The sequence below is a fragment of the Scyliorhinus torazame genome, chromosome 8, assembly GCF_047496885.1.
Source record: "Scyliorhinus torazame isolate Kashiwa2021f chromosome 8, sScyTor2.1, whole genome shotgun sequence".
NCBI classification, from domain to species: domain Eukaryota; kingdom Metazoa; phylum Chordata; class Chondrichthyes; order Carcharhiniformes; family Scyliorhinidae; genus Scyliorhinus; species Scyliorhinus torazame.
The window spans coordinates 258,641,104-258,661,406 of NC_092714.1; the positions used below are offsets into that span (position 1 = coordinate 258,641,104).

General features: G+C 45.2%; 1 protein-coding gene across 1 annotated transcript in view; it reads right to left on the reverse strand.

The window, feature by feature from the left end:
- Positions 1-15,307: 15,307 nt before the first annotated feature.
- LOC140428565 (microtubule-associated protein 1 light chain 3 alpha) overlaps positions 15,308-20,303 on the reverse strand; it is a 56,811-nt gene continuing 51,815 nt past the window's right edge. Inside the window, exon 4 of the mRNA XM_072515185.1 lies at positions 15,308-16,356. Coding sequence (XP_072371286.1) covers positions 16,194-16,356 — 163 coding nt within the window. The 3' untranslated portion in view covers positions 15,308-16,193. The remainder of the gene's footprint in view (positions 16,357-20,303) is intronic.

The following is a 20,303-nucleotide window of genomic DNA, read 5'->3' on the forward strand; positions in this document are numbered from 1 at the left end:
GGACTCGGCTTGGGCTGCAAAGCCGTGTGGAATCGATACCTCTGGACCATGATGGGGCTGCGTGTTCAATTGTCTCTCAACCAAGGGGCCCAACATCGCGAACGGCAGCGTGTCTGGCCTGTCCAGTTATGCAAGGATTTTAATCCAGGCATAGGTTAGACCACCGACAGTGGTCAGTAACCTGACAGTCTGTCTTTCACACCAATGGTGATGTTGATACAATAAAAAAGTTGCATTCGCTTGACGTATTGGGCCCAATTGTCAGCATCAGAGTCGAACGGCTCCAGTTTTATAATAATAAATCTTTTTACCGATAAGTGCCATCGTTCTACTTGGGGTGGAGGCCTCTCCAAGCCTAGATGAAGCGGGTCGGTGGTGAAAAATCGATGGCTGCAGCAGCTCCACTTTATCCTCATCGCCAGTGTAATATCCGAAGGAAGAGACTTCATGGAATGCACGGTAGGCTTGTTAAGAACAAGGTTTATTTACACTCGACACAATAACCACAAGTACTACAGTTCCTCACCCCGAAGGGTCATCCTCTCTGACCTGCACCCAGGCCGGGGTTTATCTACTGTGAAGCTCCTCCCAGTCAGGGGTTGGCTCCACACCCTTAATTGCCCGGGGAGTTCACATTCCATGATGTAGATGGGGAACCGGATACAACATAGCCTGTGAGAGGGTCATAACATCAACCACCACTGCATCCATTATTTCTAGAGCCACTTGCTTGTGTAGATGGGGTGTAGATTACCAGTCCCTCGGAATTTATCAGCCTTCAATCCCATTAATTTCCCATTTCCCGACTAACACTGATTTCCTTTAGTTCCTCTCTCTTACTAAACCATGTGTTCCCCAACATTTCTCGTATTTTATTTGTGTCTTCATTTGCTAAGACAGAACCAAAATATCTATTTAATTGCTCAGCCATTTCTTTGTTCCCCATTATAAATTCCCGTTTCTTTGTCCCCCATTATAATTTTCCCTGTTTCTGACTGTAAGGCTCTTAACCAATCTTTTTTTCTTCACATACCTATAGAAACTTTTACAGTCAGCTTTATGTTCTCTGCGAGCTTACTCTCATACTCTATTTTCCTTTTCTTAATCAATCCCTTTGTCCTCCTTTGCTGAATTCCAGACTGCTCCCAATCCTCAGATCTGCTGTTTTTTCCTGCCAATGTTTATGCTTCCTTCTTGGATTGAATACTATCTCTAATTTCTCTTGTAAGCCATGTATTGGCCACCTTTCCTGTTTTCCTTTTATGCCAGACACGAATGAACATATGTTGCAGTTCACCCATGTAGGCTTTGAATGTTTGCCACTGGCTGTCCACTGTCACCCTTTTCAGCAATATTTCCCAATCCACCATAGCCAACTCGAGCCTCCTGCCATCGTAGTTTCCTTTATTTTGATTCAGGACCCTGAATCAGATTCAGAATCAACAACATCAATCTCCAGCTTGAAGAATTCCATCATATTATGGTCACTCATCCCCCAAGGGGCCTCACACAACTGTTACAGCCCAAAACTTTCAGACAATTGTCTACAGGCAGATACAGGCAATCCTGAAGATATTATCATCTGTAGCCATAACAAAAGGGAAAAAAAAACAGATGTACCCACATTTTTTGAAAAGCCATGGAAAACATGCGTGAGCACTTTGATGTAGCACATAAATAAAAAAATTAATAACCTTTATTGTCACAAGTAGGCTTACATTAACACTGCAATGAAGTAACCGTGAATAGCCCCTAGTCACCACATTCCACCGCCTGTTCAGGTACAAAGAGGGACAATTCAGAATTCTCAGCTGGTACGGGAATTGAACCCGCGCTGCTGGCCTTATTCTGCATCACAAACCAGCTGTCTAGCCCACTGAGCTAAACCAGCCCTCCAACATCCACTGCTCTCACACAGTAACATATCACAGAGAATATATAAACTAAGTCAGACAGTCAGGTGCAACATGGTGATGCAGTGGTTAGCACTGCTGCCTCACGGCGCCAAGGACCCGGGTTCAATCCCGGCCCTGGGTCACTGTCCGTGTGGAATTTGCACTTTCTCCCCGTGTTTGCGTGGGTTTCGCCCCCGCAGACCAAAGATGTGCAGGCTAGGTGGATTAGCCACGATAAATTGCCCCTTAATTGGAAAAAAAATAATTGGGTACTCTAAATTTATAAATCAGAAACCAAGTCAGTCAGTTGACAAAAGTTTTCTCGTCAAGGAAGTCGAGAGAGGAAAAATATAGGACAGAAACCCAGAGAGAGATTGAGGAGGTTAGGGCAACAAAACCTTGGTAAAGTTCAGGGGAAAAAAACCAAAACAGAGACGAGGTGCAAAACAACAAACAGAAAATCCAGGTGCATCGAACCAACCTCCACGAGGCCATCGGATTCAGTACACCCGACAAAACAACAGAACGCATAAAGAATCTGAAAAAGATATACAACTCTGCCTGAATAGGGACGCGGTTCACCAACAACAGAAAATAAACAGAAATGAGTGGATGAAAACACGCAGTTCGAGAGGAGAGACCGAGGCAGTGGCTAGAGGCAGCACGCCTGCTGCCTTCTCTACACTTGTACCTCTTCCTCCTTCCATCTACACTCTAGGCAGCTTTATAATGACCACATTTCTGGTCACGTGTTCATCACACTACACCCCCTCCACCCGCCCCCCCACCCCCAAGCAATAAATAGGGGAACATGTAAAACATTTTTTGGCGACCTCCAGTTGCTCTACTCTTAACTTCAGGACTGGACATCCACTATAACATGGTCTTTACCACAGATATGCTTGATTTTTATCCCCTATTTTTTGGTTTTCTGTCTGTCCGTGTCTGTTTTTCAGAGAGTCAGACAATGTTCATATGTAGTAATTGTTTGAATGAAGCAAGGAAAGAAGAGTAGATTGACACTCTATCAACTTCAATGGCTGGTATCATTTACCTTCGATATGAAGCTGCTATTGGATTCTACTTTGGGTTGTGAGGGCAAAACCCTTGCAAACACAGGGAGAATGGGCAAACTCCACACGGACAGTGACCCAGATCCAGGACCTCGGCGCCGTGAGGCAGCAGTGCAAACCACTGCGTCACCGTGCTACCCTGCCAATAACATTTCTGTGTGCAATAGAATGAAGGAGACTCTGTTCAAGATGCTGCACCTCTTGCATATCATAGTGAGTCTGAGACACAGGTTTGATCCTGCTTCAGCTCTGATGTGCCTAAGGTGCCTGGTAGTCGAGTGTGATATATACACTGCATATGGACCTGTATCAAGATTCAATGCTATTATTCCGGTGTAGTTAAGGTGCTGGAGAGGATATTTGACAAGGCCTTAGAATTTGATCCTTTGTTTCTAATTCTGGGTCTTCCAGATAGGAGAAGTATTGACATTAATGAAAAAGGATGTATAGCATCGTAGCTTTTGCAGCTCATAAACATCCTTGTCATGATATTCAGATAAACATCATGGTGCAAACATACATACACACTGATGGACAGATCAACGGACCAATCAATACACACACAACATCACAGCCAATCACAGGCAAGAGCATACACACTATAAAACGGGGAACACGACACTTCCCGCTCATTCCAGCAGGAGACAGCTCAGGGCACACAGCTCACAGCAAGCCACTCAGACATTCACCATGTGCTGAGTGCTTCTCCAAGATAGTGTTTGGGCTAGGTCCACAGGTTAGAGGGTAATGAACGAACCACAGTAACCAGTTTACAGATGTTGTTATTGTTAGTAATAAAACTGAGTTGTACCATCCGCAACCGTGTTGGTTTGTCTATGTAGCAGAGCACCCAACACGACAATCCTCTGCTCCTGGATCAGTGACAAGCATCCTTCAATTCAAAACCAGCATAAAATAGTCGTGGAATGTAACCCTATGGAATTCCTGACATCTGTGATCCGTTCTAAGTTGGATACATTCCATAAAGTGTGGGACCCCCACCCTCAAATTTATAGGTTCCACTTTGTCTGACCTGCTCCTGCAAGGTTTTCTGTGTGACGTACTGCAAGTCGTGTTCTGGCTATACATAAAGGTGTCCATCTTGAGGTGTTATTCTATCATGTTTATATGGCCTTATTCTCTTCCCCCCCCCCCCCCCAATTTTCTGACTGATCCGATCCATAAATAGAGGCAATATTTCTTAAGAGCTCTAATTGTATCCTGGCTTTCTCTGTTCTTCCATCTACAGAACTATTTGTTCTGTACTGCACCAGTTGTGCTTTGAAAGTTTGTTGCATTTTCTGTAAAGAAATGATAAAACGCTAATAAAAGTTTTTTTTTAAAAGCCGTGGAAAATGTACGAGACCACCTCCATGCAGCAACATCCGCTGCCTTCGCGCAGTGTCAGCACGCAGAGAATATGTAAAGGAAGTCCGTCAGTTGATGATATTTTTTTTCTCGCCAAGAAAGTCGAGAGAGTTAAAAACTTAGGGCAGGAACCCAGAGAGAGATTGAGCAGGTTAAGGAGACAAAACCTTGGTAAACTTCAGGAAAAAACATAACAAAACAGAGACAGGGTGCAAAACAACAAACAAAAAACTCAGGTGCACCGAACCAATCTTCTCAAGTCCGTCAGATTGAAATGAAAATGGCTTATTGTCACAAGTAGGCTTCAAATGAAGTTACTGTGAAAAGCCCCTAGTCGCCACATTCCGGTGCCTGTTCGGGGAGGCTGGTACGGGAATTAAACCATGCTGCTGTCCTGCCTTGGTCTGCTTTCAAAGCCAGCGATTTAGCCCTGTGCTAAACCAGCCCCTCCAGGCACACCCAGCAAAACAACAAGGCAAAAAGCTGAAAGAAATATGCACCTCTGCCTGAATATGGATGCGGTTCTCCAACAACAGAAAATAAACATAAATGAGTGGATGAAAACACGCAGGTCGAGAGGAGAGCAGAGGCAGCGGCCAGGGGCAGCACACCTGCTGCCTTCTCTACACTTGTACCTCTTCCTCCATCCGCCTCTTACACCTACACTCTAGGCAGCTTTATAATGACCACATTTCCCGCTTCCGTCGCACAACTAACTAGATTGCCAATGATTCCATTCTCGTTACACAGTACCCAGTCTAGGATGGCCTGTTCTCTAATTGGTTCCTCAATGTATTGGTCCAGAAAACCATCCCGTATACATTCCAGGAATTCCTCCTCTACCGTACGCCCAATTGACATGCAGAGTAAGTCACCCATAATTACAGATGTTCCTTTATCGCATGCACGTCTAATTTCCTGTTTCATGCCAAGCCCACATCATCACTACGGTTTGGGGTTCTACATACAACCCCGGCTGACATTTTTGGCCCCTTGGTGTTTCTCAGCTCCATCCATACAGGTTTCACATCATCGGAGCTCATATCCTTCCACACTATTGCATTAGTTTCCCCTTCAACCAGCATGCAACACCACCACATTTTCTTTTTTGCCTCTCCTTCCTAAATACTGAATAGCCCTGCTTGTTTAATTCCCATTCCTGGTCAGCCTGCAGCCATGTCCCCCGTAATTCTGACTAAAAATACCCATCCACATCTAGTTGCACGATTAATTTATCCGCCTTATTGCGTATGTTCCGCATGTTCAGGCACAAATCCTTAAGCTTGTCTTTTTAACATTCCTTGCCTAATTCCCATTATTTTTCACTGTGGCCCTGTTTGATTCTAGCCCTTGATTTCTCTGCTCATCACTCTTCTTATTCCCCTTTTTGTCTTTTGTTCGTGTGATTGATGCAGGTATGGAAGTGGATGTTGTCTATATGGACTTCAGTAAGGCCTTTGACAAGGTCCCTCATGGTAGACTGGTACAAAAGGTGAAGTCACATGGGATCAGGGGGAGCTGGCAAGGTGGATACAGAACTGGCTAGGTCATAGAAGGCAGAGAGTAGCAATGGAAGGGTGCTTTTCTAATTGGAGGGCTGTGACTCGTGGTGTTCCGCAGGGATCAGTGCTGGGACCTTTGCTGTTCGTAGTATATATAAATGATTTGGAGGAAAATGTAACTGGTCTGATTAGTAAGTTTGTAGACGACACAAAGGTTGGTGGAATTGCGGATAGCGATGAGGACTGACAGAGGATACAGCAGGATTTAGATTGTTTGGAGACTTGGGCGGAGAGATGGCAGATGGAGTTTAATCCGGACAAATGTGAGGTAATGCATTTTGGAAGGTCTAATGCAGGTAGGGAATATACAGTGAATGGTAGAACCCTCAAGAGTATTGAAAGTCAGAGAGATCTAGGTGTACAGGTCCACAGGCCACTAAAAGGGGCAACACAGGTGGAGAAGGTAGTCAAGAAGGCATACGGCATGCTTGCCTTCATTGGCCTGGGCATTGAGTATAAGAATTGGCAAGTCATGTTGCAGCTGTATAGAACCTTAGTTAGGCCACACTTGGAGTATAGTGTTCAATTCTGGTCGCCACACTACCAGAAGGATGTGGAGGCTTTAGAGAGGGTGCAGAAGAGATTTACCAGGATGTTGCCTGGTATGGAGGGCCTTAGCTATGAGGAGCGGTTGAATAAACCCGGTTTGTTCTCACTGGAACAACGGAGGTTGAGGGGCGACCTGATAGAGGTCTACAAAATTATGAGGGGCATAGACAGAGTGGATAGTCAGAGGCTTTTCCCCAGGGTAGAGGGGTCAATTACTAGCGGGCATAGGTTTAAGGTGCGAGGGGAAAGGTTTAGAGGAGATGTACGAGGCAAGTTTTTTACACAGAGGGTAGTGGGTGCCTGGAACTCGCTGCCAGAGGAGGTGGCGGGAGCAGGGACAATAGTGACATTTAAGGGGCATCTTGACAAATCCATGAATAGGATGGGAATAGAGGGATACGGACCCAGGAAGTGTAGAAGATTGTAGTTTAGTTGGGCAGCATGGTCGGCACGGACGTGGAGGGCCAAAGGGCCTGTTCCTGTGCTGTACTTTTCTTTGTTCTTTGTTTGTCCTTGTGCTCCCCCAACTCTGACTCCTTGCATAAGTTCCCAATCCTCTGCCTTTTTATTCCCGAAAATACTCCCACTCCTCGCCCTGCCTACGTGTAGCCCATTCAGTTTGTACTGGCCCCACCTCCAGCAGGAACGGTCCCTATATCCCAGGAATTTGATACCCTCCCTTCAACCAAGTTTTCATCTGATATATCCTGCTATTTCTGTTCTGACGAGCACGTGGCACTGGTAGTAATTCTGAGATCCATTCCTTTGAAGTCCTATTTTTCAACTTACTTCCTAACTCCCTATATTCTCGTTCGTACCAATGTGTACCACGACCACTGGCTGTTCACCCTCCCCGCTCGAACCTGTCCTGTAGCCGCTCTGAGATGTCCTTGACCCTAGCACCAGGGAGTCAAAAGGCCATCCTGGAGTCTCGTTGTGGCCACAGAAGTGTTTAATCCATTCCCCATACAATGGAATCCCCTATAACTATTGCATTCCCACACTTCTTATTCCTCTCCTGTGCAGCAGAGTCAACTGTGGTACTGCGTATTTAGAATCCTTACAGTGCAGAAGGAGGCCATTCACTCATTGTGTCTGCACCGACCCACCTAGGCCCACTCCCCTGCCCCATCCCTATAACCCCATAGTCCCACCTAACCTTTAGACACTACAGAGCAATTTAGCACGGTCAATTCAGCTAACCTGCACATCTTTGGACTGTTGGAGGAAACCAGATGACCCGGAGGAAACCCACGCTGACATGGGGAGAACGTGCAAACTCAACAGTCACCCAAGGTTGGAATTGTACCTCGGCCCCTGGCGCTGTGAGATAGCAGTGCTAACAACTGTGCCACCATGTCGCTGTTTCTGTTTTCCCCTGAGAGGCCAACAATGGGGAATGCTTTGCAGGGGATTTGGCCATAGGAGATTCCTGCACTGCCTGCCTAGTCCTCTCATTCAGCCTGGTGCTCACCCACTTCCTTCCTGTCTGTGGAGTCCTGCGGTGTGAGCACCTGTCTATACGTGCTATCCATCATGCTCTCTGCCTTGCGGTGGCTTCACAATGTTCCGGCCGCTGCTCCAGGTCTGAAACTCAGACTTCTAGGAGCTGCAGCTTGGGTCACCTCCTGCAAGTTTGCTGGACCCAGGCACTGGAAATGTTCCTGGCTTCCCACACAGCGTAGGAGGAGTACACCATGGCTTTGAACTCTCTTGCCATGACTTACCCCTTTAAATTAAACCTTTTGGAAGATACTTAAAATCAAATAATATCAATTACTCCAGGGCCCTTCTTCCTTGGTGCCTGTTACTACAGAATATAGCTCTTGCAAACTATAGACCACAAAATATAGACCTTAGAAAGTATAAGTGAAAGAAGTAGTAAATACCTACCTGGCTGTACTCACCTACTCAGCTGCTTTCACTCGTCCTGCGTCACATTTGAAACGTGACATCATAAACGGGGCAGCACGGTAGCATTGTGGATAGCACAATTGCTTCACAGCTCCAGGGTCCCAGGGTCGATTCTGGCTTGGGTCACTGTCTGTGCGGAGTCTGCACATCCTCCCCGTGTGTGCGTGGGTTTCCTCCGGGTGCTCCGGTTTCCTCCCACAGTCCAAAGATGTGCAGGTTAGGTGGATTGGTCATGATAAATTGCCCTTAGTGTCCGAAATTGCCCTTAGTGTTGGATGGGGTTACTGGGTTATGGGGATTGGGTGGAGGTGTTGCCCTTGGTTAGGGTGCTCTTTCCAAGAGCCGGTGCAGTCTCGATGGGCCGAAGGGCCTCCTTCTGCACTCTAAATTCTATGTTAATCTATGTTAAAAAAAACCTCAGCAGTTCCAAACTCCAAGCTAAAACACGACTCTCAGTCTCACTTTTTCTCATGCTCTTTTATCCTCCTGGCTCTGTTCTCAGTCTCGCTCTTTCTTGTGCTCCACTTTCATTTTGTGTTATCTCTGATTTTCTGCCTACCACTAGTTCACTCTCTTTATGTTTCTGTGTTTCCCTGTTCTCGTCTCTGTGGCCTCCATCTATCTGGTAGGTTGTGTATTAGCTTTAATTGGATCTCTACCAAAGCAAATGGCTTTTGTGCATTGCAGTTCCAGAAAGTAAAATAGAGAGAAACCATAAGTGACACATTGTTGGCAAAGGCAATTAATGCCATTGCTACTTTGAAAGGATTAATGGTTAATGATCAGCCCAACGTGTCCATGGATTAGCTTGGTTCAGTTGGTAATCCTCTTGCTTCAGAGTACAGTTTATTGGTTCAAGTCCCGTGCCAGACTGAAACCCACGGTGCTTTATGGAGAGAGATGGTAAACTCATTCCGCTGGATGGAAAAGATCCTCCATAAGTACTTGTCAAACAAGAAGAAAAATGTTCCCCTGTGCAATATGCGTCTGCAAACCATTGGCAACAGACCTGCACCTGACTTTTCACCGCATTGGTGCGTGTGAGTTGGCTCTGGGTGAAATTTGACTGATGTATCTTTCCACATGGCAATGGCTGTACTTCAAAAGTATGTCGGACACATTCTAATACAGTCTTTCTACAAAACAGCTGAGGTTCCATTCCCTTGGTGGATTACACACAAAGAAGTTTGTGTTTAACAGATTAGCACTTGACTGTTCATTGTGATAACTTGATCCAACCTAAACTCGAAGTAGATCTAATCCTGTAAACTGAGAGAGCGATGAGATTAAACTCTGGATAAACTTGTATCAGAGAGATGACATCCAACGCTGTGAAACTGCCATTCCTCAGTTACCAGTGTTGTTTATTTCTCTTTTGTAACTTGTTGATATCAACAACATCCTTGTTAGCTGACAACCTGAAAGACCTTCATTTTGTTCCTTCCTCCCCTCCACCTGTTTCCCACCAGGCTTCGTGTTTGCGTATGAACTGCTAAATCTCTTAACTTCTTCCATCTTACAAACCTGAAATATTGACCTCTGCTGAGGTGGTAGGACCGTTTGAGATCAGCTACCTGGCCCTCTTGATTCGTGCATCTGGCAACTGCTCTTTCCCAAACCAATTAACATCCCACACCCGGGTTCTCCAGCCAAATAGGGAGAATTAATGTGTCCATTCTGTCGTAGGAGGATTTCTAACTGAAGGGGCCATCACACGGGTTACGATGGCCCACCAGCAATTGGATTTTGGAGGTTGCAACAACCACAGGAGATTGGGGAGACCTGGCAAGGCTAGTTCTGGCTCTCTCACTCCTCCCTGGGGGTCCTCCTGCAGTGAGGTGGGCTGTCCCAAGAATAGGAGGAAGAGGACAACCTGGCTAACCAAGCAGGCTGACCAGCAGGAGCATGCTCCCTCCACCAGGAGACAGCGCAACAAGGTGAGCTCCATAATCCTAATTTGTCCAGCGTTCTCCCGCAAGGCATTCCTCAGGACAACACACCTTGCAGCTCCACTGATTCTTGGTCAGAACCTCACATTCCCATCGGAATAGCCAAAACTTGAACCCAGTCCTTTTGCATCCAGGCCTCACAGTCATCCTTCACAAATGGTGCCCCCCCCCTCCTCACCACAGAGGTCATTATGGACATTCAACCCTCTGATTTCTCTCCTTGCAGAAGAGAACGCACAACCTGATGAGAAGCAGAGTGAAGGTGAGGAGAGGGTGTGGAGACCTCCAGTGACGGGTACCTTGTTGGCCATTGAAATGTGTACCCACCTGCTCCTCTGGGAAGGAGGTCTTGTTCCAGGAGACTACAGATGTCAGCCTCGACCTGCATGAGAGCCCTAGCCTCCTGAGGCACTGGTACTCAGAGATGCTAAGAGAGTTGATGCTCAGCCTCTGGATGCTGTCTCATGGGTCGCACCTCCTTCCATTTGGATCTCTGTGCCCAAACCCTATACCAAGTGGAGGGGCTCGCAGCCGAGGAGACGGCAGCTACGCTGCTGCAGCTCCTGCTCTTGCTGGTTGTACGCCTTCTGCTCTTGTTCCTCAGTGGTTGACGGTGAAACTGCAAAGGCTGACCGCAGGGGAGTGCTTGATAGATGGGAGTGCCTTCCAAGGAGTTTGCAATCACTCGTCAAGCAGCGAAGGCACCCCAAGAGAAGAAATGGTCTGAACAGCAGTCTCTCACCTGGCCATGGCTGCAGCTCTTTGGCGTAACTGCTAAAAGCCTTCCCAGCTTGTCAGTTTCACTGAAAAAAAATTATTTCCCCTCAGCAAGCTGTGGACACAAGCACAGTTGGGAAAAAAAGGATTTTGTGGCTAAAAGGACTCCTATTTATCTTTTTAATAACCTCAAATGTTTTCTCACCAGTTAAACTATTTGGAACCCGCCGCAGGGAAAGCTGGAAAAGGGAGGATGCCATTGGGGCATCTCCATCATTTTCCAAGTCCCTCAAATTCCACGCACATTGGAACCCACCTTGTTTAGCAAGGAAACCTCTGCCCATTAATTCTATTTCTCTCTTCACAGTTGCTGCCAAGTGTTTTCCAATATTTTCTCTTTACTTCAGTGTTGTCAGTATTTTGCTTTATGAACTGAAAAAGGTGGCAACACTGGGGGAACCCCAAGAGTTGCCAAATTTACCAACAGTGTTGCAGTGTGAATCTCGCCACCTCTGCACGGAATTGGCAGCCACAACCGTTTCATTTTCCATAGAATAGAATCCGTACAGTCCAGAAGGCCATTCAGCCCATCAGCTCTGCACCGACCCTCTGAAAGAGCACCCTAGCTAGACCCATTCCCCCACCCTATCCCCGTAACCCCACCTAACCTGCACCACTTTGGACTCTCGGTCAATTTTATCACGGCCTATCCACCTAACCTGCCCGTCTTTCGAGGAAACCGGAGCACCCGGAGGAAACCCACGCAGACACGGAGAGAGCATGCAAACTCCACAGACATTCACCCAAGGTCAGAATTGAATCTGGGTCCCTGGTGCTGTGAGGCAGCAGTGCTAACCACTACGCTACTGTGACGTCCACCTTTGTAAAATACAAAGGGAAGGTAGTGATTGTAAAACTCTAGAATCTTTGAACAGTTCATAGTCAGCAATGCAACACACTAGCCAACAGGGCACCGTCTATAAAGTTCATCAATGCCTCTCTGCTCTGCACATATGGATATTATCTCCAGTCCTATTTTTAGAACTGGGTTCCAATCTGGGGAGTACAGGCAGGTGAGCAATAAAAGATAATTCCAGGAATCAGGAACTTAAAAATATTTGAAATAGTTAAGGAGCTTGGATTTATTTGCTTTGGAAGAGAAATTCTGAGGTGCCCTATTTATGTTTGCAAGATCATGAAGCAAGTTGGCAAATTTTTCACTTTGATTAAATTATAAATGATGCAAATTAACCAATGGAATAAGTTCACCATAAGACATTGGTAATGCATTACCATTGAAAAACCATTGAAATGGATGCAGTAAGGCTCAACAGCCAATCCAACCCATTTCTGGATCAAGAAGGGATTGGAGGGACAGCACGGTGGTGCAGTGGTTAGCACTGCAGTCTCACGGCGCTGAGGTCCCAGGTTCGATCCCGGCTCTGGGTCACTGTCCGTGTAGAGTATGCACATTCTCCCAGTGCTTGCGTGGGTTTCGCCCCCACAACCCAAAGAGGTGCAAAGTAGGTGGATTGAACATGCTGAATTGCCCCTTAATTGGAAAAAATGAATTGGGTACACTAAATTTATAAAAATAAAAAATAAGGATTGGAGAACAGTTATGAAGGAAGTAGTAGCAAAACATTTAGAAAATCATAAGGTAACCAGGAAGAGTCAACATGGTTTTGTGAAAAAGTAAATAGTGTTTGGCAAATTTATTAGAATTCTTTGAAGATGCAACAAGCAGGGGTGGATAAAGGGATACCAGTAGATGCAGTGTATTTAGATTTTCAAAAGACATGTGATGAGGCGCCACATAAAAGATTATTACACAAGAGCTCAAGGTGTTGTGGGTTATACAGTGGCATGGATAGAGGAGAGGATTGGCTAGCTAACAGGAAAGTGGATAAATGTGTCATTTTCAGGTTGGCAAACAGTAATGAGAGGAGTGCCCCAGGGACCCATGCTGGGGCTTCAACTATTTACGATCCATTTTAATAACTTGGATGAAGGGGCTGACTGTATTGTAGCCGATATAAAGATAAGTAGGAGAGTAAGTTTTGAGGAGGATACAAAGGGTTTGTAAAGGGATTATAGACTGGATAAATAAGTGGGCAAACTTTACCAGATGGAGTAAAGTGTTAACTTCTGGCAGAAAAATCGTATCTTTCTGAAATGGAGAAAAACTGCAGAATGCTGTGATACAGAGGGATCTGGAATATACATGAATCACAAAAAAATAGTACATGCATGCAGCAAGTAATTTGGTCTTTATTTTATTTAAAAGAAGATGGGAGTATAAAGGTGGTGAAACCTTGCTACAACTGTAGAGGACATTGGTGAGACCACAGCTAGAGTAGGGTGTACAGTTTTGGTGTCCTTACTTGAGGCAGAACATAATTGCACTGTAAGCAGTTCAGGTATGGTTAACTAGGCTGATTCCTAGGGCAGCACGATGGCACAGTGGTTAGCACTGCTGCCTCACGGCGCCGAGGTCCCAGGTTCGATCCGGGCCCTGGGTCACTGTCCGTGTGGAGTTTGCACATTCGCCCCTTGTTTGCGTGGGTTTCGCCCCCACAACCCAAAGATGTGCAGGGTAGCTGGATTGGCCGTGCTAAATTGCCCCTTAATTGGAAAAAATGAATGGGGTACTCTAAATTTTTTATTTTTAAACTAGGCTGATTGCTGAAGAGGTGGTCTTTTGAAAGAAGGTTGTGCCTATACTCACTGAAGTTTAGAAGAATGAGAGGTGATCTTATTAAAACATACAGGATTCTGAGGGGTATTAAACCAGGTAGATGATAAGAGGATGTTTTCCCTCCTGGGAGAATCAAGAACAAGCACACAGTTTAGAAATACGAGCCGGAGTTCTCCGTTCCGCCGCACCAGATTTCTGATTCACCCCGCCGGCGGGATGCTCCGTTATGCCGGCCGGTCAATGGGTTTTCCCATTGTGGGGCAGCCCCACGCCGTCAGGAAACCCCCAAGGTTGCCGGCAATATGGAGAATCCCGACGGCGGAGAATTCAGCCCAAGGAGTTTCCTATTTAGGACTGGGATGCATGCAAACCTATGAATTAAAAGCAGGGGTAGGCCACTCGGCCCCTCGAGCCTGCTGCGCCACTTAATAAGGCCATGGCTGGTCTGACAGCAACCTCAGCTCACATTCCTGTATATCACTTATGGCCATTCACCCCTATTGCTGATCAATACCTATCGGGCTTTGCTTTAAAAGAATTCAATCTGCTTCCACCGCTTTTTGAACAAGAAAGTTCCAAAGACTCACGACCCTCAGGGAATAAAACTTCTCATCTCCGTCTTAAAATGAGCGACCCCTTATTTTTAAGGTTCTAGATTCTCCCACAAGAAGAAACATCCTCTCCACATCCACTCTTGGCAAGGCCCCTCGGGATCATATATGTTTCAATCAAGTCGCCTCTTCCAAACTCCAAGCCTCACCTGCCTAATCTTTCCTCATAAGGCAACCCGCCCATTCCTGGTATTAGTTCAGTAAACCTCCGCTGAGCTGCTTCCAATGCAGATGAGAAATGTCTTCTCCCGGGTGGTATTTGGAATTCTCTTTCCCAGCGAGTGGGCGAGGCTGGCTCATTGAATACATACAAGGCTGAGCTACACAGGTTTCTGATCTACAAGGGTTACAGAAGGTAGGCAGGAAAGTGGAGCTGGGACCACAATCAGGTCAGCCATGGCCTCACTGAATGGCAAAGGAGGGATCGATGGGTAGAATGGCCTACTGCTGCTCGTTCCCTATGATCCCGGAAGGATCTCACAGTTTGATTTGCAGAGATACTTGCTCCAGAAGCACTTACTTGATCACTCCTATGGTGAGAAAACATGTCGGTGGGTTGGTTGTTGTTATCTATACCAAAAATGCTCTTGTACGAAATGGACTTTCCTTGTTCCGAAAGCTTTTAATTTGCGTGTTTAATTCAGTCACCGCCCTCGCAATCACTTCCTCCTCTCGTGAAGACTCTTCAAGCTCTGTGGATATGAACTTGGTACCTTGGTTGAAGATCGATTCATCATGAAAGAGTTCAGCTATCCACTCCATCACGAGAGCCCTGGTCTCAAACAGACCGATACGTTTAACTCTTCGTAGATCTCGAAAAGCCCGTGTGAGGCAAACCGAATGTTCAAAATACAAAATGGATTAAGGAGACCTGGGCTCGTTTAAATCATAACTTTTGTATTGGACTTTTTTTTTGTAAATTATGCAAGTTTTGTTCAAAAAGAAGAAATAAAAATCAACAATTATGAGAATTTCCGTGAAAGCCATTCCCTTTTTATCACATATTAACAGGCGCTGTAACTGCACAGAACTGGCAACCAAAAATAAAATAATAGCCAACGCAATCAGAAAACAACACACAAATAATGTAAAGAATTAATAACAGTGTCACAAAAAACAGGAACAGACCACCTACATTAAAAGTCTACTTCTGTATATGCTACAATGTGACAGTACTTGGGTTTTCCTAAACACCCGTGCGGTTTATAAAGTGCATTAAAAGCAAATTCTACCGAAAATAGCTGATCATGAAAACTGTTCTGCACAATCCTAGGTTGTCTTTCTTCCCATTACCCCCACCCACCCCCACCCCCTCCAAACCCTCTCCCCTCCCTACCTATTGCCTTGTAGCACCCTTATTCGATATGCACTTAAAATCAATTTTAAAATCATTGGTAATTTTATATATATATATATAGATAATATATATATAATATATTATATTATATCTCACCCTCTCCATTCAAAGCCATCTGCATAATTCAACATCAGTCATTATAAGGCCTTGGAACTCCTCATTGCTTTGTTAGGTGGACCATGCATTAATCACATTTGTTTTTAATTATAAATGAAAAAAAAACACAAGGGAAAAAAAGACCAATTACTAGCAAATAAACAATTGCCAATCATATAGATACAAGTGAGAGAAGGCTATTGTTCAATGTTTTACATGACCCCGGTACACTATGCGTTCGTAGTACTTGTGAGTGACAGAATGCAGGATAGAAATCCTGGTGTTTTGGTTTTTTTTTTTTGTTTTGTTTGTTAAAAACACAGTGAAATTCTCTCTTCTCTCTATCCTTGACCAGTTAACGAAGTCCAGGGATCTTCGCTGTCGTAGTGCTGACACCGCCGCCTTCAGCACCCAAAGGTTTCCTGAGAGGCGTATACCATGTAAAGGAAGCCGTCCTCATCCTTCTCCTGCTCGTAGATCTCTGAGATGGAGGTCGAGACGCTGACCATGCTCCGTTGGTTGACCAGCAGGAAGAAGGCTTGGTTTGGGTTCAGCTGGAGTCTGCGCCTGTTGAGGGAAGGAGCAAACGATATTAATCTCAGGGACATGGTTGCTTTTTAAAAAAAAGGGAAAACTGACTGGAAACCCTGGCAAAGTTAATGTGTGTCCAGAAGATTTACCTCCAATTCCTGGGGCTCCAGGATAATCCTGATGGGTTGACGACACTCAACCCATGTGAAATGCATTTGATCTACTTTGGCCTGTAGGTAGATAGTATATGACCCCCTAGTTTGATAGTGAGCTGCCAATTTGACTCGAAGGTCGTGAACATCTGGGTGGCAGAGTGGCTATCACTGCTGCCTAACAGCACCAGACACCCGGCTTCAATTCCAACCTTGGGTCACTGTCTGTGAGGAGTTTGCACGTCCTCCCCGTGTCTGCGTGGGTTTCCTCCGGGTGCTCCGGTTTCCTCCCACAGTCCAAAGACCTGCAGGTCAGGTGGATTGGCCGTGCTAAATTGCTCCTTAGTGTCCAAAGATGTGCAGGTTAGGTTGCGGAGATGGCCGGGGGGAATGGGCCTAGGTAGAGTGCTCTCTTAGAGAGTCAGTACAGACTCGATGGGCCGAATGGCTTTCTTCTGCAGTGTAGGGATCCTATGATTCTACGCGGGTAGTGGAAAGTGTACACGGATGATTAGCGAATGCCTCTAGAGTTTGGGACTAAGCGCATTGTAGAGAAAGTTTTACCCAACACATGCTGAAATATAAAAATACAATTCCTCAGCATTAAAATTAACACCAACATTAGGAATTTGAATGGAAAACATTCAGCATTTTTAAAAAATTGAACTAAGCATGAATATTCAATATACTACTTTTCACAAACTCAGCGCATCATAAAGTGCTTTTCAGCCAACAAACCATTCTCAAAAGCGCAGTCACTTGCAGTTAGCAAGTTCCCATAAACAGCAATGTGATAATGAGCAGAGAAGGTGTGATATCAGTCGATGGATAAATATAATTGGCAGGACACCCGGGAACAAGCCGCCTGCTCCAGATCAAAATAATGTCATGTGATCCATTACACCTAACTGAGAAGGCTGATGGGGCCTAGATATAAGGTACAGACAAAACACTAGATGCAGTCATTGGCAATCACAATGGAAAAGAAGAAAAATGATATTCAGGACCACTAAATGCTGCTCAAGGCCAGGACAGCAGATGCTAATTGTTGTTAAATATTTATTTCTGAAAGTGTCGCTGTTTCTGTTCAAGATTTCCTTTTGTTTGCGTGAAAAGTAATGACGGGGAAAGCCGATTTAAAAACGACAGACGGTGACTAGGGCCTGGGGGGGGGCATTGTTGCTCACCGGTCCTCACTGAATCCCGGGTCTCTCCTGCTCCACACTAGCTGCCTCTGATAAGAAGAAATGAAAGATGCCCAGCTGGGGACTCAAGGGAGCAAGTTAAAAACAGTTGTTTGGTGGTGCAGAACTTGAATATTGCTGACAAAGGGGACATGTACCTGACAGCTTGGGGAGCCTTTCTCAGCTAACTAAAATTGATTTGCCCTTTTCTCCTGCAGTACAAATTGTGATTGTTTGAAATTTGGCATTCTTGCATTTGTCCTAATGAGTGCAAGATGAAAAGCTTTGGCAACATGTCTCTCCTTTCAGCAATATTTTCATAGCACTTCATCATATCAAGTCAGAAATGTCACAAACTTGGCATGATGAATTGCTTTGCAATTAAAGTGACTATTATGTTGGCAAACAGTATAAAGCAAGATCTCACAAAAAAAATGGCTACAAGATGAAATAGTGGCTGATTTTGGTGGTTGACTATAAAAGGGAGAAATTATTGGCCATGACGCAGGGAGAACATCCTCTTCTTCTATTAATGCCATTGGGCCTTTGATATTCATGGTATTGATCACTGAGGAGGAACATTGAAGATCTCGCACCTCATCCACCGGTATCATCACAACATGGAGACTGCCACCTTATTTGGCAATACAGCTTTGAAGCGTCTGATCCGTATTCTCAAGTCCTGGGCTTTGAACGTACACCATGGAAGACTTGACACGGTTGCCTGAATAACTGCTTTTGAGGCAGGGTGAGGTAGCTATTTACTTTTTTAACTCTAGAAATGTATCTGTGACATGCAGAGAGATCAAACTGAAAGATAGGGCTTGCATTAATATAGTGCCTTTCACAACTTTAAGAAGTCCCAAAATCAATTAAGTACTTTTTGAGATATAGTCACTGGAACTGGACAAGATACACCGCAGTACATGTGTGCTCAGCAAGCAGAAACAATGATCAAATAATGTGTTTTTAATGAAGCTGGTTTGGGCTCACACCTCTGTTGTCCTTCTATGTAGTGTTGTGGGTTATTTTGCATTCAGCTGAAGGGGCTCAGGATTAACATCTGCTGACAGATGACGCAACCTTTTTTTAACTTTATTTCAGCTAATGGATTTTATTAAATTACCTCATGCTCATCCTCAGACTTCAAGAGGCAGCGAGAGAGCACTTTATCAGACCGCATCTCAGGCTGCAGCTGACAAAACCTAATTGTATAAAAGGACACGAGGACGGCAGCAACGGCACACTGGAGATTTTACAGTAAGCTGTCAAGCTGAATGATTCTCTCACGTCAGTAAATAACAAATAGTCCTGTCAAAAACAGAAAATACTGGACAATCTCAGCAGGTCCGACAGCATCTGTGGAGAGAGAAAGGAGCTAACGTTTCGAGTCTGGGTGAATAGTTGTAACTGCCGTGTAACACACACTATATTGGAGAAGAACTTCATAGAATTGTACAGCACAAACGGCCACCATTCGGCCCATCAAGTCAGTGCTGGCTCCTTCCCCCATATCCCGACAACTTTTTCTCAAGTATTGACTTTTTTCTTGTTTTTTAAAATAAATTTTAGAGTACCCAATTATTTATTTTTTTCCAATTAAGGGGCAACTTAGCGTGGCCAATCCACCTAACCTGCACATCTTTTGGGTTGTGGGGGTGAAACCCACGCAGACACGGGGAGAATGTGCAAACTCCACATGGACAGTGACCCAGGGCCGGGACTCACGCCATAGTCCCAGTGCTAACCACTGCGCCACATGCCGCCCCTCTCAAGTATTCACTTAATTCCCTTTTGGAAGCTACAAATGAATCCACTTCCGCCAGCCTTTCCAGGCTCCAATCCTTGTGCCATCAAAATTTGGTTGATCGTTTTAGACTGCAAGCATCTGACAGATTTCAGGGCTCTGGTTTTATTCGGAACTTCAAACAATCTGACTGAATGGAAAGGAGACAGAACTGAACCAGGCATAAAACAGAACGAGTGGAAATGCTTTGGAATTCCATGCTACTTTGCAAGCCATATGGTCCAGTTCATTCTCATCAACAACCATGACAGATTGCATTGGTGGCAGTTCAGAGGAGTTCACGAGGTTGATTCCAGAGGTGAGGGGTTTGCCGTATGAGGGGAGATTGAACAGTTTAGGCCGATACTGTCTAGAGTTTAGAAGAATGAGGGGAGATCTAATTGAGGTGTACAAGACGTTAAAAGTTATGGATAAAGTAGACGGGGAGCAGATGCTTCCTCTTGTGGGGCATTCTAGAACGAGAGGTCATAATCTTAGAATAAGAGGTGGCGAATTTTAAACAGATTTGAGGAGAAACTACTTCTCCCAAAGGGTTATGAATCTGTGGAATTCGCTACCCCAGAGTGCGATGGAATGCTGGGACAGTGAGTCAACTTAACGAGGAGTTAGACAGATTTTTAATTGGTAATGGGTTCAAGGGTTATGGAGAACGGGCAGGACGGTGGAGTTGAGGCCAGGATGGGGTCAGCCATTATCACATTGAGGGTGTTAGGCCCGGGAGGCTAAATTGCCGACTCCTGCTCCTAGGTCATGTGTTCTAGGGAGGAGATGCTCTGGCTGATTTCGCTATCCAGCTCTTGGTCTGTTGCATTGTAGGTAACAGATGAGGAACATATCCAC